Here is a 27421-nt window from a genome sequence, read left to right as displayed (position 1 = left end):
AACTTACAAAAAAACACCAAAATAAATATTAGTCGTAACAGATTCTAATATTTATTCATTATTAAATAATACAACTTTGTTTAGTTTACTTCTTATCTTGTTTTTATTTAGAGCTTTCGCAGTTTTCTTACATTCGTAGTGTATTTCCCCTTGCTCGTCAACATATTGTTGGATCATATTTACATGTCGTTTTGCTTTTCGAGGGCTACTAAAATGCTCTACTGTTACATCTGCATTATATCTCGAATCTACTGATTGAGTAGCCGTCGTTTTATTTTCTAACAATTTTTAAAAATAGGTAAGTAAGTTATGAAAGAGAAATTAAATATTTAAGTTTTATAGGCTCTACCTTTGTTGCCACTACAATGTTCTTCTGCGAAATTGAGATTAACGGGGGCATTAGGTGTTGTAGGAAAATTTAGGTATTGTGAAGATACCTATACAAACCCTTTTTAAAATTTTGCATGGTTTTTTACATTCATCCTATTCAGAATTCCGAAAATAAATAAATGTTATGAAATACAGAAGCGTGCTCATGATCGTCGCTTTCTGTCGACAATTTGCTTCACAGACGAATCTACTTTTACACTAAATAACGAATCAAATGTTCAAAACATGCGATATTGGGCTCAAGAAAACCCTCGAGTTTCCTACTAGAACTCAGTATCCTCAAAAAATTCATACCTGGGCTGGAATTTTTAATAACATTGGAAATAAAGGGAAATTTTAATTCAGCAAATTATTTTGATTTATTATTAAATTGATTTGATTTAAGGTAGGAACTGCATTGTAATTTTTTCAAAGAATTAAAAAAAAAACTGCTTAAACTGTTAATTACTTTAATATTATAACTGAATTCTTTATTTTATTGATGTATCGAAATACATAATGGCATAATATCTATAAACTGAATACACAGTGTTAATTGCCTATGTTCGACTTTGAGAGTGGACACCCGGTATAATACTTTCATATAAATATAATTTAGTTTTAAAGTCATTTTCGTGCTTGTCATAAGTGATGGGACACCCGGTACATAGTTTAAATTTTTATTTCATACTATCCGGTAGATGTTAAATTGCATCATCAATTTGAGTCCGGTAAGTAAGTTATAATAACAATATCAGAGCCGGAAAGTGTCACTAAGCAACACCTAACAGGCTGTTTTATTTTTATACATCCAATCTGATATTGAAAAGTGAAAAAGACAAAAAATATTTGACAGTTTAACCTTGAAGTCGTTAGGGCTTTACGTGAATTTAGTAGGCCATTTTGTAGCCTACTCACAACAAATTAATTTGGTGTATAGATAATTAAAATCGTCCGATAAATAAGGGAGCTATGGACTCGTCTTTTTTTTTTGACACCTGTATAATTGGTGCTCGATTAAAAAAAGTGTTATATGTAGGTATTAGGTATTCTAATTACTCGCTATTATTAGAATTAGTGATTGGTTTACTTTGTTAAAAAGATAAAAAGGTTATGATCTCCTTTCAGGTATATTTTAAAAATGGGATTCATAAGTTGACCATCGCGGCACGCCGGGCCTGCCCCGAGGGTGTTCCCGTGAGCCCAGTGCAAGTATCTTCCCAACAAAAGTTGCATTGCGGGCGTTAAGTAGTGATTATGTCAACCCGAGTTTACGACCTCCAGGGGCTGCAGGTAGTTGAGAAGTATAGTGGACTGCCTAATAACCGAATTTTACGCGTTTTGTTGAGGCTTTTGTTTATTTTTTTGCTTCCAATCTAATTTGTTTTTCCAAAAACTGAGACAGTAGCCCAATGAGATACGTTCTTCTGAATCCAATGCACTTTTTAAATAGTCTCTAAATGAAAAATTGAGCAAAAATAAGGAGAATTACTGAAAAACGTTATTAATTTTTTTAAAAAGAATGAAGCGATTTTTCAAAAAACTGAGACAGTAGCCCCGTGAAATACGTTAATGTTTAACAAAAAATATAGTCACCATAGCTTCAAACATAAAACTGTGGAAAAATAATTAGAATCCGTTTAGCGCGCTTTACCATTGCTTGGCCAACCACTAGGCAACAGCCTTAAGAAGGTTTCTTTTGGAAAACTGAAATCATTTTTTCACCCAGGTCTTGGGTATTTGTAAAGAATCGTCTATTTTAGGTACCTACATACCAGTGAAAAGATAAGTCTTGTCTTGAAGAACTATAAGGAGTAGAATAAATTCTGCAGGTTTTCATTATTGCAATTACGAATGCAGGAATAATGTTAGAAATTAAAACATCAAGTTTTATGACAGTTCAGACCACAGGTTCAGACTTTTGAATTAATTTCAAACTTCAAAATTGACATTTGCGAAACATCACGTATTGTAATAACAGAGAGAAACATATTTTAATACAGGTTAGAATGAAATGGGGGAAGGTACCGAAGTGTGTGATATGTTTTTTCAAAGACGACATACGTTTATAGGGTATTGCCGTATCCAGTACTAATAAATCCATGGTTATGGCCATCCCAAATGTCGAAAAAAAGTAAACCAAATGACAAGTCGATGATGGAGATGAAGTGGCGATATCTAGTCAAATTTAGAATAACCACACATTTAAATAGTTAAATATCAGGTTATGTTATATGCCATTTCATTGTAATTGGAATTTGATTCTGTTGGGCAAATAAACGATTATTATTATTATTATTATTAAAAACTGTCAGTTTATACTTTTATGACACTATGGCAGGAACATGAAAAAATTACGTACGTTTCAAGGTAAGTCAATTACTAATTTATTAAATTAACTTAATAGAGAATTTTTGCAAACCGTTTTATCGAATTTAACATACGTTATTCTCTCGTCGCTAGGCTGCAGAAAAATTTGTCGTTGTCGTAAACGTTAAACCAAAGACGTATTACGTCTTTTCTAGTTCGTTGTCGTACGTACGTTAATCGAATAACGTATAAGAATTAGAAATTTAATTTTCGAAAAACTGTCATCTAGTAAAGGTTCCAAGATTAGATTTATAACATTAATGATTTCTCAAAGGATAGGCGCTATCTCCATAAATTTTGATTCGTTGGCCATTTACAAAACTGCTTATAATAATAATTAATATAATGAATTATTAATTATAATAATTCCATCTGGACATAGCAGTGATTGATGTTGTTAACCGGTGGAACCCCGTGGGACTCCACGAACGCACGTCAGCACCGCGTGGGCGTCCACGGCGGTACTCGGGGAATCCGACAGCCGGCGACGGGAGGAGGACGAAGTACCGCGCGGAAAAAAAAAGATACGAATCTACCACCTAAGAGTCGAGATCTGTATCAGCTGCTCCCGAGATTAAAACTACTTGTTTTGAGAATCTGTGTTTTACGGTTTATCGCCCAAATACCGAACTATTGTTAACAATATTTAAATTTATTTATTTTATCTATTATTTATTTATTTTTAAATAAGTTAACGTTTACCGATAGGTTAAAACGTTTTGCAAAAACTCTTTTTAAAAACGTACGACATCATCTCTACGACATAAAATGACGTTGTCGTTAAAGTTTAACGGGCATAATCAAACGGTTTGCAAAAACTCTCTATTAGCAAAAGACCCATACGCTATAAATTGTGGTGAACTTTCAGATTAGCGCCTTTAATCTTTAAGTGATCGCGTAGTGTGTTATTTTGTCTGTTTTTACTAATAAAACTGCATTGCAGAAAGAATTTATAACTGTCCTACGATGAAGGAGAAAAGCGTCGTCTGGATTAACGTATCCCAATGGCAACTTTGTGGCACTGGTAAAGCAAATATCAGACATTACCCTTAAGATTCTGCCACATCTAAAATATGAAAAGACTTCCCTAATACAAAATCCGATTTTTGAATTTTCCAATCACAAAAGGGAAGTGTGTAGTTTTATGGTTAAGACAATTGTGAACCCAGTTTTAGATAATATTTGCCTAGAGAGAACAGATTTAGTTAAAAAGATCCTAGCACTAAGTCACTAAGAAAGGTGTTGAAGGTATAAATATTTTCTTATTTTTGTAGCTTTATTACCATTTTTGTTCTTTTATTTTTAATTGTTAAACAGTTTCTTTCTTTTAGTTTGATAATATTTATAATGTTTTTAATCATAATACATTTTTTCCCAACGTGACTATCAATTATTATTATTATTATTCAGAAAGACGTGCTTTAACCTTTAACTAGGCGCGTGGACTTTCTTAACGTTAGTAGACACGTGGGGTGTTTGAGACACCTCATGCAGAGTCTTGTTTTTTGCGAAATATTGAATTTTCATTTTCACTCACTTGCTCACTTCCCGCAATAGTGCTTCAAGACGACGCTTTTCTCCTTCATCGTAGGAGAGTTATAAATTCTTTCTACAATGCAGTTTTATTAGTAAAAACGGACAAAATGACACACCACGCGTTGACTTATAGCTATTAAGACAACAAGGGTTTTATAGACGATTTAAAAATCGAGATCGTAGTTTAAATCAGAGCGACCGCAGGGAGCGAGGATTTAATAGATCGAGATTTTTAAACTATAAAACACGCGTTGTCTTCAAGATTTTTTCTAACACTAACATCTTATCAGAAATTTTAATAAATTCAAAAATTATTCGAGGGGCGTCACAATACACAAAATGCGGAGGTTGCCGTGGGTACTATGGTAATAATATCAACAAATTTGGAAAAAAACAATTTTCATCGTTGAAATGTGCCAAAACGTTCCAGAAGAAATAAGAAAAAAGGGGCAATTTGTTACCAATGAAGTCTAAAAGTGCATACGAAAAGGTGTATGTTTCGTTTCAAGGCCGGAACAATAAAAAAAAGCATCACGGAGGTAACGGAAGATGTCATTTTGGCTTTTCTTCATATGGGGTAAGCGTGTAGAACTTCATTAAAAGTTAATTCACACTACGGCAAGAATCATTTGAAGAAAATGTAAAGATTGCCATTTTCGATGGCCGGGCACTTGCATTGGATGAAACAGCAGAAGTTAAAGAAGAAGATGTTATGAACAAGAGCACGAAGCTAATATGGCAATTCCAATTCAATAATTGTACTTTTCACTTTTGTGATAATTACTGTAAAAATGATAAATAAAATGTTACTTGAATGATGTGTGTGAGCGTATTTTATGACTCTATAAGATACGTTGCTATTGACGACGTGTCTTATAGAGGAAAGCGTATTTTATGGGAAACATAAGGTGTGAGCTCAAATGCACCATGGAAACAGTATAAGATATTAGTGTTAGAAAAAAGATTAAAGGCGCTAATCTGAAAGTTCACCACAATTTATTGCTAATAAGTTAATTTAATAAATTAGTAATTGACTTACCTTGAAACTCTTAAGGTAAGTAATTTTTTCATGTTCCTGCCATAGTGTCATAAAAGTATAAACTGACAGTTTTTAACAATCAAATGGCATATACCTAACATAACCTGATATTTAACTTTTTAAATGTGTGGTTATTCTAAATTTCACTAGATATCGCCATCATCTCCATTATCGACTTGTCATTTGGTTTACTTTTTTTCGACATTTGGGATGGCCATAACATAGTTTAATGAAGTTGGTCATGAACCAAAGAGATTGTGGCGTGATCTATCGACTCAAATGTGCACTAAAGAAGATCAGCAGAAATTGTAGGGTATTATTATTATCGACAGCAAGTGTCACTTGACAGATCAGCCTCGTGTGTTTCACGTGTTCGTGTTTGTTTACAAGTGTTCTGTGGTGTTTACCAAAATAACAGTGTCCAGGCCGTGCATAAGGAAGATGAGTCGTGGTTCATTCACATTGCGTTAGCAATTCGTGTTACACGAGCAAATTTGATAACCCTGATGTGGGATTTTTTAACTTACTTATAACGGGCCTTCAAATAAATTTATATTTAGAGCAACCTATGGAAATTCAATTGTTTGCAACATTTTTCCAGCGTAGAAAATGACACAAGAAACGTCTGACATTTTAACGAAATAAAATTAGGTTAGAAAATATTTTTAATTTTTGTAGTGCATTCTCCCTATTCCCCCTCCAAGGAATATGACAATATGAAATTGGGAAAAAGCTTACTATGTAACCTGTGTAACTCCGGACAATAATTGGTTACCTACAAAAATTACTTTACACTGTTAACAGAATTAGAATGTCGCCTACGCCTACTCTAATTATAATACATAATTGACAATATTATTTTACGTTTCAGTACATACTTACTTCCATTCATTTACTTCCATTCATTTATCAAGCAAAATATATGTACCTGTTATTTTTATGAAATAACAATGATAAATATGCAGCAAATAAAAATACAAATACTTGTTTTCAAATTTTCCGCGTTCTTCTCACGAAGTCGCCTAGAACGCCACATGCGTTTTAAATGTTAACTATATAAAAGCTAGTCGACTTTTTCTATAGGTTGCTTATGGACGTTTCCTATCTTTATCTCCCTATATCAAGAGTCCTGTGGAACTCGAATACATTTGATTTTTGCCGCTTTGTAGCATATTGTGGTACCAAATAGAAAAACAGAGATTATGTAACTTTATTAATGACAGGTTCTTTTATTTTTACAATAAAAGCAATTAAACGCCTTCCTGAGGCAGCAATCCATACTCCAATCGGGTTTCTACAAATCCATGTGGTTTTTCTGAACTCCAATTAGTCTAGTTTTGTGAAAAAAAAAACTGATGTCTAATAATCTGCAAGCAAAGTGAATATTAAAATTGTTTAATTCAGATCATAATTACGAACCTGTCAACGTTCAAATTGTTTAAAAACCAATTGCAGTATTCTAAGCGGCTCTCAGAATCATCTGGTCGAAGTTCTTGAAGTGTTGTAATTTTGTATGGATAGAAGTTCAGGTTTTTTCTAACAATTTTCTGACAAGTACTATGGCGGACAATAAATTTAGGCCGGCCTGTCATTGAGTTGACATCAAAATGTGAAGCTGGCATTATGTTCAACTAACCCCATTTTCGATTTTTGTCATTCTTGTCATCGTGACAGCGATAATCAAAATTAAAATTGTGAAAAGAAGCGTGCACCAGAGAGAAGTGCTACTACAAATCAGTTGTGCTAGTGCGTCATGATCCGTAAGTTACGAAAAAGGCGAAGGAAACGCCAAACAGCTTGAAAACCTTCAGTTTGACAAACTGACACATCAGTCATAATGACAATAAATGGTCGCTTGCATTGACTTTTGAAATGTCAGAAATTTGCTGGCCTAAATTTATTGTCCGCCATAGTACATAGTACATCAGCCTGAAGTGATAACTTCCTGAGGAATTTTTTGAGTTTTGTTTTATTCGCTGCCGTAAATCTTCGACAAGTTCTTCATTCACTGGCGGTCTTCCTACGCTTTTACCAAGGTTCAACACTTCCAGTTGCCACAAATCTATCCGGAATCCTTCTGATGTGTGGAATTAAATTTGCTTTCCGATGTTGTCATTTGAAAATTTTCCGAAAAATTCTTCCTTTTCTTTTCTTCCATTTATACAGGGTCTCTATAAATGATTGTCTGGTCCAGCCAGCCATGGAAACTTGTCAAATTTTGAATGTGCCGCTTTGTTCGGCAAATTAAGAATGTCACATTTTCAGGTTAAGTTGTTGGCTTTTAACCAGACAAGTTTCAACTGTGTTTTGCTCTATAATCTTTATAATCTACCCTAAACCCGTTGCAAGTGAAGAAGCTAAAATTCCAATTTCTCCTTCGCAAACTATACAATTTACAATAATTTCAATAATAGTAGAAATTCTACCAAGCATTCCAAAGGAAAATATAAATTTTGTTTTGAAGAATATCTTGGCCTCATACTTTCGGGAAACCCACTAATTCATTGTCCTGTTCGTGGTAAAATGTGAGTGAGACACTTACAGCTGGTTTCAAAAAAATCGGGAAATGAAAATTTTCCAAATGTAAATTTGGTTCAACTTGACAATTAATTGAGTTGACAACACCTATCAAAAATGTCATAAAATTATTTTTACATCATTGTCATAAAATTCAGATTGACTTTTGAAATGCCTCACTTAAGCGACATAGATAAAGCTAGGGTAGTTTATCACCTAGAAAACGGTAGACCAATTATCAATTTAGCGGCAGAATTTGTTGTGGAAAAAAGCAGTATTTATAGAATTAAAAATAAATGGGAAATTGAGAGAAGTCTAAGACGAAAAGCAGGTTCAGGTCACCCTAAAGCCTCAAATGAACAGCAAGATGAGGAATTATTAAACTTTTTAAGAGAAAGGCCTATTTCAAATGCTGTAGAAGCAGTCCATCAAACTAATTTTCCAGCTTCTCGAAGCACTGCATGTCGTCGAATTCGTTCATCTGAATTGGGCAACTATTGGGCAGTTAAGAAGCCATTTCTGACGAATCTTCATAAAGAGCAAAGAGTAGGATTTGCTCTTGAGTTCCTACAAGAAGAAAATTTCTGAAATGCAGTAGTATTCTCTGATGAAACAACGTTTAAATCATATAAAGACGGCAGAGTACAAGTATATAGACCAAGAAATACACGTTTCGAAGAAAGCTTTACGCAGCAGGTCAATCCTAACCGTTTTTCTGTTAATGTTTGGGGTTGTATCAGTGTCCGAGGTCCAGGAGTGTTGTGTGTTGTGGAGCAAAGACTGAATGCAAACGTTTATGTCAACATTCTTGAACAAATTATGCTACCATTTGTTGCCCAAGCCTTTCCGGACCATTTTATATTTCAACAGGACAATTGTCCTATACATACGTCAGCAATAGCACAAAACTGGTTCAGAGATAACGATATTAATGTCTTGCCGTGGCCTTCTAGAAGCCCAGATATCAACCCAATAGAAAATATATGGCGCATAATGATGAATAGTATGCGGCGAAGAAATATTCGTCCCCAAAACAGGCAGGACCTTATAAATACCATAAATGTAGAATGGCACAATTTGAGGCCAGAATTTTGTCAGCACTTAATTTCGTCCATGCCTAGACGATTAAATTCCGTGATAGAGAAGAACAGGGCTGCAATTAAGTATTAAGTTGTTGTGTTCTTTAAATGAATAAAAATAATTGTATTTATAGTACCTTCGTTGGTACTAGGTACTGTTCTTCGTTATTTCTATTGTTGTTATTCTGCTTTTATTCCTACAAGGTCTGCTTGGTGAATTTAAGTTCTTTAAAGTTTTCTTCTGAATCTGTTACCAAAATGAAATCTAACCTATTTATTTATAAACTGACGTAACTTCAAATGATCCTAACCTATTTTTAAGAAACCATTTTCACACTATCAAAAAAATGGAAAAAACGTTGTCATTTTGATTTGACATTTCCTGATTTTTTTGCAACCAGCTGTATTTAAAAATTAGAACTTGCTGTCATTGTAAATTTTTGTAACTTGCACTCACAGACAAATAAAAAATAATAATAAAAAAGAAAATTGTTGAAATTAAATTTACCGTTCATAAAAAATGTTTTTGATTTGAGATTTAGAAAAAGTGTCAGATGTATGTGTGCGTTAAAACTGTTGAAAAATGTTGAAAACACGTCTATAAAACAATAATTTCCTGCAAGGCAGGAAACCAGTACAACACATAAGCCCCGTATTGTGGCGCACCCTATAAAACAAAGAGACGAGTCTCTTATGAATCTAGGAGGCCGTGAAATAAACCTTTACGAACCGTAACCCCACTTTCGATTCTTGTCATTTTGACAATCAATTTAAACTGTCTCAAGCTCAGATATTCCAAAAATCCGACATGAATAAACAAAATTAGAGCAATCGTACATAGATAACCTGAGGTAAACGTTCTGTGTAGTAGAAATGACAAAATAATTTTGAGTTTTGAGATTTACCACCCAAAAAATAACGTTCATAATCAAGACGGTAATCATGATGACAATAAAGTACGGTTTTTTTTTTTTTTTAATTGACAGACAATGACGGCCAAAATTTTTTGGCCGGCATAGTACCTAGTCAGGAATTAATAGGTAATTGTTGGTGTTTGTAAGGATGACAGTATCTAAGCAACATATTTGAATCGTTTGTGACAAATCTGACAAATCGAATTAAATTAATGACATTTATTGAAAACGCTGTACATTGTGTGTGTGTGTGTTAATTCACCAGGTTATTTAGGTACAAAAGCTGATTTTGTAGCCTGAGGTAAATGATAAATGAATAATAAAGAAAGTGGTGTTCCTCAATGTGTAAATGAACGTAGAGCTTGTGTGTGCAAAATTGTGGAAGAACTGTGTACTTAATAAGGGTATCGTCTTAATTGTGATTAAACAGTCAAAATAATGTATTGAATAAATTATTTACATTTTACATATTCGTACTTTCAACTTTAACTAAGAATAATAACTAATAAAAGGTAACTGTAAACTAGATTAGAAAAATTATTTTATAATAAAAGTTCTACTATTATGTGCCTTCCCATTTATACACAAATGAGTTCGCCGCCGCCTGCACCGATTTTCATAAACAGACCTCAGAATTTCTGGGTTATTAGTTATTACGAATCTGGTGTCTGTTATGCGTTTCCGGAGTTGGTCTTCTGTATCTTTAATACGGGGTCATTATAAATGTTTGTAACAACTAGTGGGCGTAGCGGCGCACCTAAAGCATTGCGCACAGCCACCTACGATGGGACAATCATTTATAATGACCCTGTACTACTCGTATAATGCAAATAGGTGTCCGTTTCGTGTTGCTATGACACGTCCCTTTTGGCAGTAAAACCTGTCATTAATTTAATAAGAACAGTATTACAATAATGGATAATTTAGACGCACTTGAGCGACAAAGAGCAACAAATAGAGAACGACAAAGACGTAGGCGGGAATAAAGAAGCCAAGACGAAAGAGATATCGAAAATGAGCGTAGAACTTTAATACACTACTCAAAACGAAGAAAGAGCCACTTCTTTATTGTGTTATTGTGCCGGTATCCTAGAAGAAAAGATTGCATTTGGAGGAGAGTCCAAGGAGGAGGAGTTGGGGTGGGATAATTTTGAATGGACGCACGGAGCTGGTGGTAATTCGTGAGGGGTCTATGACTGCTCGGAGGTACATAGACGATGTTTTAGAACTACATGTGATACAGTTTGCAGAGAATATGGGTCCAGAACTCATTACGTAGCAGGATAATGCCCGTCCACACGTAGCCAAAGTACGGCAAAATTTCCTCAATACCCATAACATACAGGTAACGAATTGCATTTAATTTTTTTTCCTGGAAGCATCACAAACAGATTACAATAGATAAATTGTTCCAGTAAAAAAAAGAATTCATAAAAAATTCACCTTCCTAAAAGTGGCTCCTTTTTCGTTTTGATTAATGTATTTTACTACTCTGTGCGTAAGCACGGGCCGTTCCACTAGTCTATTTCAACTTCGTATACCAAATCTTTCGTGTGGCCCCAAAAATAAAAATCCAAAGGGATGAAATCTAAGGATCGGGAACACCATCGGAATCAGCCAAAAAGTCTCACATAAACACAGATGTACCTCCACAAAAGTAGAACGGGACGGAAGGACTCCTTCAGGAAAACGCTCACCGTATAGTCGCCTTGCCGCTCTTGAATTACCACGTGTGCTTCGCCATAGAGTAAATGCAAATCGGCGTCCTATTCTTGTTTTGTGAATTTCATAACTTTTTGTAGAATTCGCAAATTTAAAATTAAACTGGACAGATGTCATAGGTACTGAAGAAATTACAGCCAAGCAACCAGAATTACCTTTTTAAACCCGATTAACTCATTAGCGTACAGCAAATTTTGACCAAATTTTGAATTATTTTTATCTCGAAAACAATAATAGTGGTTTATTTGACGAGTTCTTGTGTAAATTGGGGTTTTTTGGCACGAGTGGGCCAGTTTAAAAAGCGAGTGAAACGAGCGTTTTAAAGGCCCACGAGTGCCAAAAAAGCCCAATTGACACACAAACGAGTTGAATACAATGTTTTTTTGTTCGCTTAAAATCTTTAAAATTAGCTTGACGTTTCGTTTTGACAAGAACATTTATTAAAATCCGTTCACATAGGAGAAAAGTCTTAAATTCTGACAGTGTCGAACAAAAAAACTTTTATTAGAAACAATTTTTGTATATGAAGTCTACTCATCGTCACCTATTACAGGATTTCTTTTGGCAGGTTATATCGGGACCACCCTGTATCATTGAATTTTAAAAATAAGCTTTTAAGAATGCCCGATTTAACCCATGTTCCCATTTAAAAAAAATCAAGTTGCCTTTGTATTTTGAAAACTTATGGATAAAAAAATATTTAAAAATATTTGAAAAGTAGCTTTCAATGAGTCCTAAGCCTAATTAAAATTTCAGGGTTCTAGCTTAACCCATTTAAGCAGGACGGGCCCGGTTCCTTACATAATCGCATACTTGTATATAGCATGCGTTGAAGAGTCGATTGTGAACGCACTATACAGGTTACGGATCACGGATCAGCTGTTTAAATCTTACGTTTTACACGAGTGGTGCGTTCACAATCGACTCTTCAACGCCTGCTACGAGGAGCAATTTAAAAAAACACCCGATACCTTTCCCGAATTAATCGTTGATATAGAAATGGTTAATTTAACCCTCCTCCACCCGGCGGCACGGCAATTTTGTGGGAGTACATACACTATTACGGATATTACTATCAAGTAATAGTGCAGTGCTATTCAACATAGTTACCAGCGTCTCGCCTCCTCATTTTGACTTTGTTGTGTTTTATTATGTTCTGTGTCAATGTTAAGGGACTTCCTTACGAGTATATTAATATACCTTTTTGAATTTCAAATACCAATGTGTTACCTAAATCTAGTATTTTTTAATTTTTAAAAAGAGATTGCGGTCTATTCCCCTTGCTGAAATTATAAGTGGTAAAATCGAATTTTTTTCTAAACACCAAAGATTTCTCATAGCAACGGAGAGCTTTAAATATTTATTAATTTTTGTGTTAGATGTCTGTGTTATATTTTGTTGTTTCGTTGCTATGTATATTTATTATACTCGTACTTATATTTTTACATTTAGAGAGAGAATAACTTAACGATTCCTATTCTCGAAGCAATTATTTAAGGTCACCCTTTGCTGAAAACAGACATGTTCAGTTATGTCAATACATACAATATTAAACTATTATAAACAAATGTCATTCGTGTTAAACGGCGGGAAATTCGAACTTTACGCTGTTCTAAACGGTTTACTTTTTCCAACGCCTACTCAGCCCGGGATTTCATTTGAACGCGCGATACTTTCAATTCTTCATACCAACTTGATAACGCTTTGACAGCTGATTAAAAAAAAGACTATAAATAGAAATACGGTGTGATTAAAAATGAATCTGTTGGTGACAATGAAAATTTGAATGATTTTGGTACCACTGTAATCTAAACGCATTCCCTCTTAAAAACACAAAAAAGGCCTGAAACTAACTAATGCGACTGGCCTTATAAGAGACATTGTCTCTTTCGATCTAGGAGGCCATGGTTCCGACATTCAAATTTGAACAATGTTGTGTAATTTAATTAGATTAAAAAATTATGGATATAGGTAAGGCACTTACGTCATCACCCTGGAACAACCCGTTGTTGCAAAATTGAAAATGAAAAATATACATGGCAACTCTTTTGATTGTGCCAACATAATTGAAGCTTTTATAATTTACTTTATTGGCAAATATTAGCTTCTTTAATTTTGTGAAGGTGAAATTACTGTTCACCAAATGATGACGTAACTGCCTAGACTGATGATATTGCCTATAGAAAACGGATTTCAGAGGCATTTATACTCAAATTATGGTTCAACTCGAAATACGTTCAAGCTCCGATGTTGCCGTTTCCGTCACGTAATGTAACCATAATTGAAATCAACCTAACCTACCACGAAAGCAATCAATTTAAATTTGGGAATTGTATTTGTTCATTGTGAAGTATGTCTTAGAAGAGCGATGGCAAAAATTAAGTTAGGACCACGTTAAAAAGTGACATTTTTGACTAAATTTATTTTATATGTAATGTGAGTGCCAGGCTATCAAAAAGGTTTATAATTAGAGCACTACATATCTCTGGCTAGGGCGCTGGTAACATTGAATACAAAACCTCTTAATTTGACGAAAGTCGCAGGATATGGAATTTGTAAAATTTTAGATTAGATGTGTTTTTTATGTTGAAAGCATTAAATGCACACCAAGACATTATTGCTTACGTTGACGACAAGCCAATTGCAAAGATGTAATCTTCTTGGATAATCTGCTGGCTTCAATTCCTGCACTGCTGTGACACTGTGTAACACACACCCACTCAGGTTCTCTATTAATTTCTTTGAATACAGTTTCAATCGATTCGTAAAAAAGCGGAACTTAAGTATGGCAACATTGTGATTTCAAGATTTTCAATATTCCTAATAAAACTTTTTTCAGATATACAGAATGAAATCTGTCAGATTGTCATAGCCAAGCATCGTTTTTTTTTTAAGTTGGAGTACATTATACAGGCTGATTCTGAAATAAGTTTGGAAAAAAAATGTGGAGTATCCTTGACACAAAATAATTCTGCGTAAATAACTTTTGAAGGTGAAGTGAAAAAGATGGAAATTACCCTATAAAGGATGTTTTTTTAAATTTGGCGTCGAAGTAGGCGTTGGAGAGTCGATCGAGATCGCACCTCTCGTGTAAAAGCTTAAGATTTAAACAGCTGATCCGTCATCCGTAACCTGTATAGTGCGTTCATAATCGACAGTTCACCGCCTACTTCGACTCCAAATTAAAAAAAAAAAAACACCCGTTATATTTGTACAGAGTCATTATTAATGATTGTCCCATCGCAGTAGGTGTTGGTGACGTAGTTGAATGTGCCGCAAGCCGTATAATATGAGTGAGACTAGTATCGCCAATAGGTAGCGCTACCGGCGGTAGTGGAAATCTGTCGATAGTTTGTCTAACGTTGCGAGACTGGCGGCACATCCAAAATTTGTGTGGGTTTTCAACGCCAACTGCGATGAGACAATCATTTATAATGATCCTGTATATTCGACGCCTATGAAAAGGGAAAAATTTGTCCGAATTTGATCACTTCATTAGCAACCATTGTTACATCAATTCCACAATAAAGTCCAAGGTGCAAACACACTGCTTTGTAAATGTTTCTATGTTAATGACCGAGAGGAGTAATATCATAAAGTCTGTCTCAATTATAAATTTCCACCAACACTGCATTCTACGTTGGAAATACAACCGGCAACACTGTTTGGTGAAAAATGCGTCAGATTGTATTTGTTAGGCTATCTGTCAATTTCCGTTTTTACCGGTGTTGGTAATTTCGCCACCAAGCATCATTACGAGATTAAGATACAGGTAAATTCGCCACCATCGTTTAATGGCATGCTAAGCCTACCAGTAATTTCGCCACTGTACTTCCCGGAATTAATCTAAAGTGGGTTTTTTTAAATTTGGCGTCGAAGTAGGCGTTGGAGAGTCGATTGAGAGCGCACCACTCGTGTAAAAGCGTTAGATTAAACAGCTGATCCGTGATCCGTAACCTGTATAGTGCGTTCACAATCGACAGTTCACCGCCTACTTCGACGCCAAATTTAAAAAAACACCCCTTACATTCTACACCTAGCTGCCCATAAGGACGGCAGCGGCGCCGGCGGACGGCCGACATAAATATTTCTGAATCTGAGAGTCTGAGACAGGAAAACAAGTAAATGCATGTACATATATGGAAAAACAATTTATTATTTAAGATTAATTATTTATTATTATGTCGTTTTATCATATTATTTATCAATTTTTGTCTGTCTCTGACATGCTTATGAATTTTTGCTACCAAATGTAGACTTTGTATTTTCACATAAGTGTCTATTTGAAATTCTCTCAGTTTTTCTAAAAACACAAATAAAGTTGGGTCAGGTGTCAGGTAGTTACTTAAATCGACCCTTATTGGGTATGACCCTCAATAAAAATGTATTGAAAAATATTGGTGGCGAAATTACCCATGGGATTTTACTCAACGGGAATGCGCAAATTTTAGCCTAAATCTTCTTAGTAAAATGTTTGTATTAACGGAGAAAATTGACTGTATATTTTTATTGTTTTCTAAAATTTTGAGTCCTGTCCTGTCTATTTCTCCGCTGTACTAGATTAATAACTGACGTGGCCCAGGATGGTATCTTTCTGGAAATCGCTCTGCGTACTCTGTGGACGCCGCAGTTGCACTCTGATAACGTGATAACATTGCCCGTGTACATTAGCAACATATCTGTGAGCTAATTATTTTCGTAATGATAAAGCCATTCCGACTAATTAGGTGACAACTCTGACAGTATTTAACGTTCTCATGCTCACTTGATTTTTTTTTTGTCAATTGTAATTTCTAACAAATCAGTGCAAATTTGAGCAGGACCGGTTTGAAAAATTTCAAAAAAATTCACTTATTGTATCTTCATTGCCGTACACATTTTACTAAGGTGATTTTGGCTAAAACTCTTTAGAACAACGCATACTATCACATGTTAAAAGGAACGCCTCAACTTCGAAAACACCCTGTATGTTCACTTTAGAGCAAAACATTTTCATTGTGCAGTGTTACTTCACAAATGGAGAAAGAAACGGCCAATGGTTCTCTTCGCTACCTCGAGTTTTTGAGCAATTTCAACAAAAGTTTCCGGACTTTCAAGGTATGTACTTACCAACAACTTGCCTAGTTTATTTCATTTTTCCATACCTGAAAAACAACGTGTTCAAAAACAGGCCTGGCACAATTCCCGAATTAATGCAAGTAATTACTGATAACTGCAATTTAATTGATGTCCCGACTTTGCAAAGGTCATTTGAAAACATGAAGTGAAGAGTAACATAATGTTTTAAATCTCATTGTTTCATTGCACTAGGTGAAGAAATTCTTTTACAACCGACAGGTCACACATAATTCACACCTTTACGAAAAGCAAGATTTCAACGTTCTCAAAATCACTAACCTAAGACTGACGTCTGATAATTAATTGAAACCTTAGCCAACTGAAATTTTTGGTCACAGCCAAACTCTAATTTTTTTTTCGATCTCACGGTACTAGCCATGAAATTTTATTTCTAAAATTATTGTCAGATGATTCCACTATTATACAGGTGTCCCTAAAAAAAAAATACGAGTCCATAACTCCTTTATTTATCGGTGGATTTTTTTATTTACACACCAAATTAAATGGTTGTAAATAGGCTACATAAAGACCTAATAAATTCACGTATGGCCTTAAGCACTTCAAGACTAAACTGTCGAAAAAATGTTTTTCAAATGGAAACACATACTTTGTTTTAGTAATTCTGATAGAGATTTTTATTCTGAAAACAACAATGCATCACAAGTATAACTTCACGTAAAAAAATAACTCCAAATTTTGAAACAAATGATGAGTACCAAGCGAGAAGCTATCAAAATGCAAGCTGGGTAAATACAGACATTTCTGGCGCGAACAGCATTATACGAGTTTGAGATGCGAACTATGTGATCCGATTTAGATCTGACTTGTTTCCCGGTCCCCAATTAAACTGAACCCGACGCAATGCCATGGAAACATTCAGCCAAAACCTAGTCTACTCCGGTGATTGAAAATAAAAGGGAAAAAGGTTCTAACAGGGCTAAAGGGTATCTGTCTTCACGAGTCAGCTGGCCTAGTTTGGTCACTGGCCCCCTTGGGAGTGACGCGGCTAATTTTGTGCTCTTACGCCGGACCACAGCTAATTGAGTGCGACGGACACTGGCGGTAGCTTCCCAAACTCGAGACTCCAAGACAGAAATAATGAATGAAAATGTTTTATAGTGATTGTATAATAGTTCGCCTTGGCGAAAGCACGTTTCCCCAATCGGTAAATGCAAGATCACATACTTCGCGATAAAGAATTTAATTCAAGATTCTAAAGAGTCACGTGGCCATCAAATACTCAAAGAAAATAATATAATCTTTATGTTAACACGGTAATAAACTAATGTTGTGTGAATAATTAAACTAATTAAAATAATTAAGAATTAGAAAAATAATGTACCTTGCAAATGTAAAGCACGTGGTCACAAAATGGCTGCTGGTGGTATCGAACGATCACGGTGGTAACTCCGGCTACTTTAGAGATCAAACCCCGAGTGAATCAAAAAAGCCCGTTTCCCGTCCCGCATTTTTGGCGCACCCCACTTTCGCAACCTCTACTTGACCAAAGTGACCAATCAGCTCGGTTCTACTGTACTTGTTACTTACACAATTTTAAATGTTTAAATTTAGACTTTTGTTAGGACCAGACCGAATGTACATAATTTATTGATGAATTAGAACTCTGAAAAAGGACACTAAATTGCTGACTCTATACAATAATAAACATCAGCGTCAAGAAACAAACAGAATTAAAAATGAAACAAATTAACATTATTTTGAAACCTAAATTGGGCTTGAAACGCTGTTACGCAAGTGCCATGTCGTGCAACTAAATTCCGTTGATCTGCTACTTCTAAAAACTGTTCCACATTGGTTTGATTAATTAGTAATTTCCATTCGCTCTCTCTCACTCACACCTCTGATTTCTACGACTAGAGCTTATTTCATTGAGATGTACATAACATAAAAGTGAGCTGGCGCATGCGCATTACCTTTACATTAAACAGCTGCTTAATCCATAGTGTGTGTTTTTGGTTGTTTTCATTGTAGTATCTTCTGAATTGTTCTTGGATTTTATGTTTATTCTACTGGGCTACCTCCCTCTATTTTCTTCGCGTAGTTTCTTAACTCCTCCCCATATACGGTCGGTGGATACTTAAAATTTAATCTATGTAAATCAGACCAATGAATTGTCAATATATTTGTCAGTGTCTATATAATATGTCATACCAAAGTTAACCTATTTGTGATAAAGCCGTAATTAAACGATGCAAATTAGTAAATTTTGACTTATGTGATTGTCATTTTTGTCCCAGTTTTATTTGTCCATCGACTGTACATTTAGATGAAATAACCTCTACCTGGCTTTACCGTTACCCTGTTGTCTGTGTTTTCTACCGACTCCTTGCTATTTTGCTTTGTTATTTTTTTAACTACAATTGCAAGCGATTCTAGTTTTCTACGATAAAGCGCTCTGTTTCTAATTTGCAATTGTCGCCCTTTAATTACAAATATGCCACAAATTTCATAATGCTAAAAAGTTAAATTAACCTAATGAACATTGATTTGGTGGTTCTCTCAATTTGAAACCGGCTAACATCAAATTCATCAATTCAATTATCCCCTGATTTTAACCGGACTCCCCCAATTGTCGTACGAATAATTTTTTGCAATGTTTCATTTCTCATGAAAATTCGTTACTTTTGTGTTGCGTTTGGACCGGACGCGTACCTGCATTCTCAAAGAAAGGCCAGCAGATTTCACTTGAGGAATGTGGTACCACTTTTGCCGACAAAGGCGTCAATAAAATAAAATTTTCATGCCGCCGGCCGTTATCGACAATTTTGCATGATTCAAAATCCGCTGGGAACGTTAAATTCCCGGCCCAGTACTTACAAAAGTGACCTTGGTTAAAAATTCGCTAGTGAATGGGCAGGCAGCATTGATTCTAAATGTCAACAAATTTTGACATAAAAGTTACTTTGGTTGAATTAATTAATATAGAATATAGTCTAAGGGAATCCGTTTCCGCCCAGGGACGCGAGGGTCGCGGGTTCGATTCCGACTGTGAAACAAATGTTTTACTTCCTTCCAAGTTTGTATTGGTTTAAGATTGGGTTGTAATCTTTGTACACCTCATATTTGCAAGTGCAATGCGAAAGTTGACGAAATTGGCACCCACGGTCTAAGTTGTTTCAAAAGCAGTGGTAGATTTTCAAGACACACTGAAATTAATTCCATTATCAATCGGTCTTTAACTTCAATTCATGTGAATTCAATTTTAGAACCAAACGGACTGTCTCGGGATGACGGAAAACGCCCAGATGGGATGACTTTAGTACCGTGGATTAAAGGTCAACCTTTGGTTGGTTTGGGACGTTACTGTTGTAGATACACTTGCAGACAGTTACGTATTGAAATCATCTGAAGTCTCAGGTTTTGCCGCTGAAATGGCTTGCAAACGCAAACATAGCAAATATAGTTCAATCATTTCGTCAAACTACGTGTTTAAAGGTTTAGCATTTGAAACCTTAGGCCCTTGGTGCAAAGAAGCCATCGATTTCATTAATGTCATCCGAAACCGACTTATCGTGGAATCAGGCGATTCAAAATCAAAGAAATTCCTTTTCGAGAGGATTTCCCTTGCCATTCAACGTGGAAACGCTGCAATCATTCGGGGCACTTTTCCAGATTCCGCAATATTATCGGAAATTTTTGTATTATAAAATGATTTAAATTTGTCGGCATGAAAAATTTTGTGGATTACACGTCCAGAAAACATTTTCTGGACGTGTAATCCACAAAATATTGTACGAACCACTTGCGTGAAGACATCTTCCGTTCATTCGCGCATTAATTAAAGGCACTCGCTCCTACGTTACTCGTGCTTTAAAAAATGCGCTCATGCGGGAACATCGTCTTCCCACATTTGGTTCGTAAATAACTATTGCGAGTGCTCGTGTTGCCCGCCGCGGTCTAGGCGCCTTGGCTACGCAATACCACCCACACTCGCAAAATATAATTTTCTGGACTAGTGATCCAAATAACTATTACAACTGACTAGCATTTGCGCCCCAAAATGAACGGCTTTTAAAATGTTTCGTTGAAATTATTTTAAAAATTAAAATTCTTAATTTAGCGAACCTATTCGGACCGTTAATTACAATGTTATTATCTAAAAATTTTGGAATATTGGATAAAACGTTGTATGGTATACGTGGGTTATTAAATACTACCCACTCGAGTTAATAACCTATAAGGGCTTGCCCGAAATACCTCTCCTAGTAATATCTTAAATAACCCACTTATACCATAAATAACTATTATCGTCTTGTATAATAAATAACTATTAACTTATTTTACCTAATACTAATTGTCGAATATTTTATGAAAATTGCCATATTTTTTTTTACAAATATCTACTGTTAAAACATTAAAAAAATGTAATATTAAAGGAAGTACTCTGAAACTTCGCACTTCAATACACATACCAAAGTATAAACTTCAAAAAACAAAAGCGAAGAAGTTTCTTGATATATTCAATAAAATTATTTTTAAATATATTTTAATTTATTTAGGTGGCACAAAAATCCTGTAGTCCTGCAACCTGCCAAAGTTCATCGTTTCCCAGTGCTGAAATCACCTTCAAAAATCAAACGTTTGGTAGAAAACCTCAAGAAAAAGTATCTATTCTTTCCGCTGTTCCTCTAGATCAACCGTATTATTAACAGTATTTATAAATATTTGGTCTGAAATGTAAATATATTGTTAAGTACATAATTATATAGCAAAATAATTTCGAAATTTGTAGTTTATTTTTGATTTAAAATAGAAAATGTATTTCAGTTCAGTGTGATGAATTATAAGACACAAAATGAAGGTGAAGGAGTGAATTTTTAAATACTTCAATAAATCATGCTAGGCCATATCCCTAACTACAGTTAACATACAACAATGAAAACAAATAACGATAATGGTAAACTATAGTACATTTATATTACGCTACGAGGTTAGTAAGTGTACATAACAGATTCGACGAAAGGTTTAAAAAACGAGACGTAGGTAGTGTGACGATTTTATCGGTCGGTAAAACCACCCGCAAATTCGTCCCCACTAATTAGTGAAGAGCGCCGACGCAAAACCTGCAACGGAAGAACTCGTTCTCTTTTCCGTGCAAAGGTCCACCGAACAGCACTTAGTACCGTTTCGCCGTGTTCAAATTTAGTGTCCGAGCGTTGAAGGAAATAACGTCCCGGAGGCGAAGGTCAAAGGACCGATAAAATTTAACCGGCGAAGGGATAGGCTCGCGATCCAGTTAGGGAACGGAACCGGAATCGTCAAAAGAAGATAAATCGCGGTACTAGCGTCGCAACAAGGCGACCAGCAGGACTCAACAGGACTCAACAGGACTCAACAGGATTCTCCCATTCTCCAACTCTTCAATTCTTCAAGATTCAATTCAATTCAAGAATTTCCTGTTCATCGTTTTACCCTCACCCAGCCACACCACCTCGTGGAGGCACCAACCCGGTAGAGCCCGGCCAGGGAGGAAGCGAGCCCCGGCTCCGGAGGAGCTCCGCCGGCGACACAAACTTCTCTCGGAAACCAGGACGGTCTTCCTCGAGCCACACCCTCAAGGTCCCACTGAACCACGAAAACGATCATCAAGTACCGGAAACGAGGAGTGACCAGTCCTGCGCGACATCGCACCCTGCGAGGTGCAGGAACCGGGCAAAACGCCCCTGTATATTACCGGGCAGAAAATAAATGTTGTGTTGTCCCTCAAAAGTTTGTATCTCTCTCCCTTCCGCGGCCCAATCTGGACACCTGATTTGTGTTTTGTGGCCGGCCCGACCTTCCTGGTCGTTTGGGTCGTAATACTTGGTGCATCGGCCAATTGGTCGATCGGGTGTCCTGATCGGAAAACGGAGGGAGAGGAGTCGACACTTGCTCGTCTGACTCAATTGTGCTTCCAGCCAACTGTAAGCGGAGTTCACCCGGAGGCGAAATCTTCCCCGGATCGGAACTTTGCCCCGTGTCCCTACGAGCTGGTGCTGGACTGCGGAAAATTTTCTCGGAGGAGAGAGGGTCCTGCTGGAAATGCCATCACTCAGCGTCAGACCTTGGTGAGAGCCACTTTGGTTGCGAGGTCAAATTTTTTTGATTGTCGTTTCTTTCTCGGATCTCGCGAACCATATCTGTTTTCGTTTCTTTTCATTGTTTTTTGTTGTTGACATTTCGGTCGGATCTTGTCGCGCCAAATTATGGAGCACCGGATCGAGCGTTTGAGCCGTCGAGAACTCGAGTATGTGGCGACTTTACGCGATCTGGCGGTGGCTTCGGACGACATGGTCAAGGACCTGTGTTAGAGAAAACACCCTCGACGTCGCGACGGAGCTAGAAGCTTACGATGGTCAGGCAATCGGCCGTGCCCCTGATCGAGGTCAAGTTTTGGCACCTACGGACGGCGCCTGGGCTGTATTCCGCGTTTTGTTGTTTCTGTTCCTTCTTCGTGATTTCGTGATGTTTTTTTTTCGTTGTTCTGTTTTCATCGCCCTTTAGGCGGGGCTGTGCGAAATAACAACCGTTCAACACACAGCAGAATACGTCTAAGCCCTCGTCCGGCATCGGTAAAAGCCCGATATCGAACCGTGTTTTCAATTTTTCGCCCTTTAGGCGGGGCTGTGCGAAATAACATCCTTTCGGCACGGAATAGAATACGTCTAAGCCCTCGTCCGGCGTCGGTAAAAGCCCGACATCGAACCGTGTCTCGATTCTGAGAAGCCGCGCTTCGACTGAGTTGCGTGACGGGATGGCCCTGCGAAAATTTTCGTTCTCATCTCGGTAGAGAATTCGGTTTGATTGAATGATTTGTCACTCTCACCGTGGTGGAGAGATTTTTGACGGTTTGAATAAATCGTGTGACATCCAGTGTGACATTGTTTCATCGCAGCGGCGGACCCCGAGCAATCTCGACGTAAGGAAAAACCGATTTTGACGTTCATTTTTTTTCGACTCCTGATTGTGAGGCCCTTGAGGTCGAAACCCCAGCACTTGGCGTGGGCGGTTTAGGATCGTATCGGGAGCGGAGGTGTGCTAAAACCAATGTAGTCCTTGTTCCTTCTTATTCGTTTCTTCCTCTTTCTTCTTTGTGATGGCCCACGAATTGCGATGGAGCCTGCGTGATCGGTCTAACGGGGCCGTTCTCCTCTCTCCGTCTTCAGGTGGAGCACGTGTAGGTTTTGCGGAACACTCCACTCCGCTGTGATACCCTCCTGAATCGATATATTTTGTTTTAGTCACCTGTCGGGAAAGGCGCGTTTGGGTCGCTCCGCTCGTTCCCCGACAACTCGCGACCGGTAGAGCTCCAGGACAGCTGGCACAGTCCGAAATTTTAGTAGGGGTTGTCCTGTAGCCCGTGGGGCCGCCGGCCCGGCGACCCGAGCATCGCCCACAATGACCAGTCGTCCACGACGCCACTTAACATCTTACGCGAGGAGACCGCATCGGGTGCTCCTGCCGCCGAGCCCTCGGCACCGCCAGTCGGTGGGGTCCGGGTGCGAAACGTTCGACCCCAACGTGTCCGGAACCGTCAGTTTCAGTCCGAGCGACTATACAGCTCAAAAATTTCATTTTTCGTGTTCGTGATGAGCAATTCCTCGGACGGACGGAGTTGCGAACGTATTACCGTCCAAAAATTTTCATTTTCACGGTGCATTGCGTCACTGCAGCGAGTCCTTGTGCAACGCCATCGCACAGCACCAAGCCTGGTCCTCGACGCGTTTAAAAATTTTCTCGCAAGCTCCAAAATTTTTAAAAATCTTTAGAGGGGGCGAGTGTGACGATTTTATCGGTCGGTAAAACCACCCGCAAATTCGTCCCCACTAATTAGTGAAGAGCGCCGACGCAAAACTTGCAACGGAAGAACTCGTTCTCTTTTCCGTGCAAAGGTCCACCGAACAGCACTTAGTACCGTTTCGCCGTGTTCAAATTTAGTGTCCGAGCGTTGAAGGAAATAACGTCCCGGAGGCGAAGGTCAAAGGACCGATAAAATTTAACCGGCGAAGGGATAGGCTCGCGATCCAGTTAGGGATCGGAACCGAAATCGTCAAAAGACGGATAAATCGCGGTACTAACGTCGCAACAAGGCGACCAGCAGGACTCAACAGGACTCAACAGGATTCTCCCATTTTCCAACTCTTCAATTCTTCAAGATTCAATCCAATTCAAGAATTTCCTGTTCACCGTTTTACCCTCACCCAGCCACACCACCTCGTGGAGGCACCAACCCGGTAGAGCCCGGCCAGGGAGGAAGCGAGCCCCGGCTCCGGAGGAACTTCTCTCGGAAACCAGGATGGTCTTCCTCGAGCCACACCCTCAAGGTCCCACTGAACCACGAAAACGATCATCAAGTACCGGAAACGAGGAATGACCAGTCCTGCGCGACATCGCACCCTGCAAGATGCAGGAACCGGGCAAAACGCTCCTGTATATTACCGGGCAGAAAATAAATGTTGTGTTGTCCGTCAAAAGTTTGTATCTCTCTCCCTTCCGCGGCCCAATCTGGACACCTGATTTGTGTTTTGTGGCCGGCCCGACCTTCCTGGTCGTTTGGGTCGTAATAGTAGGTACTGGATTTACTATAATTATGTTGTTAAATGTTAGGTAAATTTGCATAGAGTGTTGTAGTGACCCAGTTTAAAATTTAAATTTTAATTCCCGGTACCGCCGCGAGAGCGCGCCAAATGTGAAGGTACTAGCGGCTAGACTAGGAACTAAGGAATGGGGTTGGCAATCCTGGGGAGTTGGAACTCAGAGAGCGGAAATATAGCGGGGGGGAAGCGGTCTCTCGGGCGCGTGGTTGAAGGGGGAGGTCGCTTTTTGTTTGGTTTTTCGAAACGAACACACCGTGCGAAGAGCGATCTATATTCCAAAAATTTGTAAGTTAAATCTAAATCAATTACACTACCGTCCCGAGTAGACATTTTGTGTCCCCGTGAGGAATCCGACGTTTTAATCCACCTGGGTAATTTATCCCACGTTCGTGGCCTTTTTGTTTTTTTTGGGACCAGGACCACGTGGTAGGGGTATGTTGTAGATTTCATTTTGTTGCATGCTATTTCTTTGAAAAGCGTCCATTTGTTAATTTTAAGCGTTATCCCTAAGTTTCTCCCGGGAGGTTCATTTTTCCGACAATCTGTTACTTTCGAAAATTAAGAGCCGTCGTCTGAACCGCGTGCATTCATTTTGTTTTTTCCTTTCACTAACATTTTCTAACGGCACTCGACCCGCCATTTTTTTGTTTAACATTGCCAGCGATTATTGTATTCGTTATTTATGTTGCTTACTGATATTTGTGCCATTTAAAGTGTTTTTAATTTTATCGTTATTTAACATTGCGCTTTGTTCTCTTTTATTTGACCATTGTTTAATGTTGCGTTTGGTTTTGCTTATTTTTATCATTATTTAATGTTGCGCTTTGTTTTGTTGAATTTTCTCATCGTTTAATGTTACGCTTCGTTCGATTGAATTAAACTCGGGTTTTCTTTGTGTTGTTGCTAGCACCGCTAGATTTCTGGAGAGTTAAAGTAAAATACTGTAAGTACGCCCCTATGGGAGTTAGGTGACAATCAGGAAGTCGTGGGGTTGTCTAGTAAATTTCTGTGGAGGCCACGGTTAAGTTATGGCCGTTAGCGGAGGCGGACCTAAGTCCTGCTCGATGCGGCTCTGGGATGCTGACTTGAAACTTCCGTCGCGGTTCTAGAGATCTTAGGTTTTTGTCGGTAGGTTGGGGAAGGCGGATCAAGCTCTGCTCGAAGCGGCTCTGGGATGCTCATCGTACAACCCCGAGGCGCTCTGTCACTATTTCTTGGTCGGTGAAATAGCCCGACGTTCATTACTAACCCGAGTATCTAGCGAGTAGAAACGTCGCTGGTCTCAAGCCGATTCAGATTATTCTTCTGAGTCCCCTCGCGGCCGAGAGTTTGTTACCTCCAGCTCTAAGCTCCTGGCGGCGTACCTTGACCGCGTAGTTAGTAATTAAATTTGTCAAAATTGTCATAACTAATTGTAAAATATGAGTAATACCTGGGATACGGTTTTGGAGAGGGTTTTTATCCGTCCCTGTCTGTGATAAATGCATTATGAATTTGTTACTTGTGGTTTTTTTTTGCAACCTTTAACTTGTCATTTTTGTTGTCATTTACCCGTTGTGTTTGTTTTAAATGTTGCTGTATTAATATTGTTGCTTGTTCTTTGTAATGGCCTCAGCTAGTTAATTTTCTTTACTTTGTTATACTTGGCCCCCGTTAATTTTGGATTTATTTTATTTGTTCGCCGAAAACCAACGTTATCACAGGCATTTTTCAATAAAGGTATTTTGCGTCCCTCACATGTGTGTTTTATTTGCGGCACTCTTCCAACTGGAACCCTCACCGTTTGCATTCCGAACCTTTTCCGCCAAAAGAAAAACACAACGTAGGGCTCCTCCGCTTCGATGACGATCACGGCCACATTTGTTACCGTTTTGCGCAGGTTCGAATATTTGGCGGAAAAAGTAATGTATTCAGATCATTACGGTGTCTATACAACGTGTAACAGAAATAAGTACATTAATTTTAACTGGTAATAAAACTCATCAAGAACAACAACTTTTCTAAATAATTTTTTTTTGTAAACGTTCTTGTTAATGAGTTAAAATTGTTTAAAATTTTTCACGAATTTCGCTACCCGCCACTGGAGACCACGCTACCTGGTCGCTGTGCTTAGAAGATTTACGTACGCGGCTGAACGGCTCGTTAATTTATGGGGAGGAA

At 37.7% G+C, this 27421-nt stretch overlaps 1 protein-coding gene and 1 long non-coding RNA gene across 3 annotated transcripts in view; both read left to right on the top strand.

Annotated features, from left to right (window-relative positions):
• LOC138123305 (uncharacterized) overlaps window positions 1-21410 on the top strand; it is a 58129-nt gene extending 36719 nt beyond the window's left edge. Inside the window, exons 3-4 of one of the 2 annotated variants that reach the window (XM_069037949.1) lie at window positions 16550-16643; window positions 21185-21410. In XM_069037949.1, the coding sequence (XP_068894050.1) occupies window positions 16550-16643; window positions 21185-21204 (114 nt within the window). In that variant the 3' untranslated portion in view covers window positions 21205-21410. The remainder of the gene's footprint in view (window positions 1-16549; window positions 16644-21184) is intronic. The other variant, XM_069037946.1, reaches the window with a different exon arrangement.
• The window catches only part of LOC138123483 (uncharacterized), a 154270-nt gene extending 127759 nt beyond the window's left edge, over window positions 1-26511 (top strand). The window contains exon 3 of the long non-coding RNA XR_011156811.1: window positions 22583-26511. This is a non-coding gene — a long non-coding RNA (uncharacterized lncRNA). The remainder of the gene's footprint in view (window positions 1-22582) is intronic.
• The last annotated feature ends 910 nt before the right edge of the window (window positions 26512-27421 follow it).

This window comes from Tenebrio molitor, chromosome 1, assembly GCF_963966145.1.
Source record: "Tenebrio molitor chromosome 1, icTenMoli1.1, whole genome shotgun sequence".
NCBI lineage: Eukaryota > Metazoa > Arthropoda > Insecta > Coleoptera > Tenebrionidae > Tenebrio > Tenebrio molitor.
This window is presented reverse-complemented; position numbering and strand designations above follow the sequence as displayed.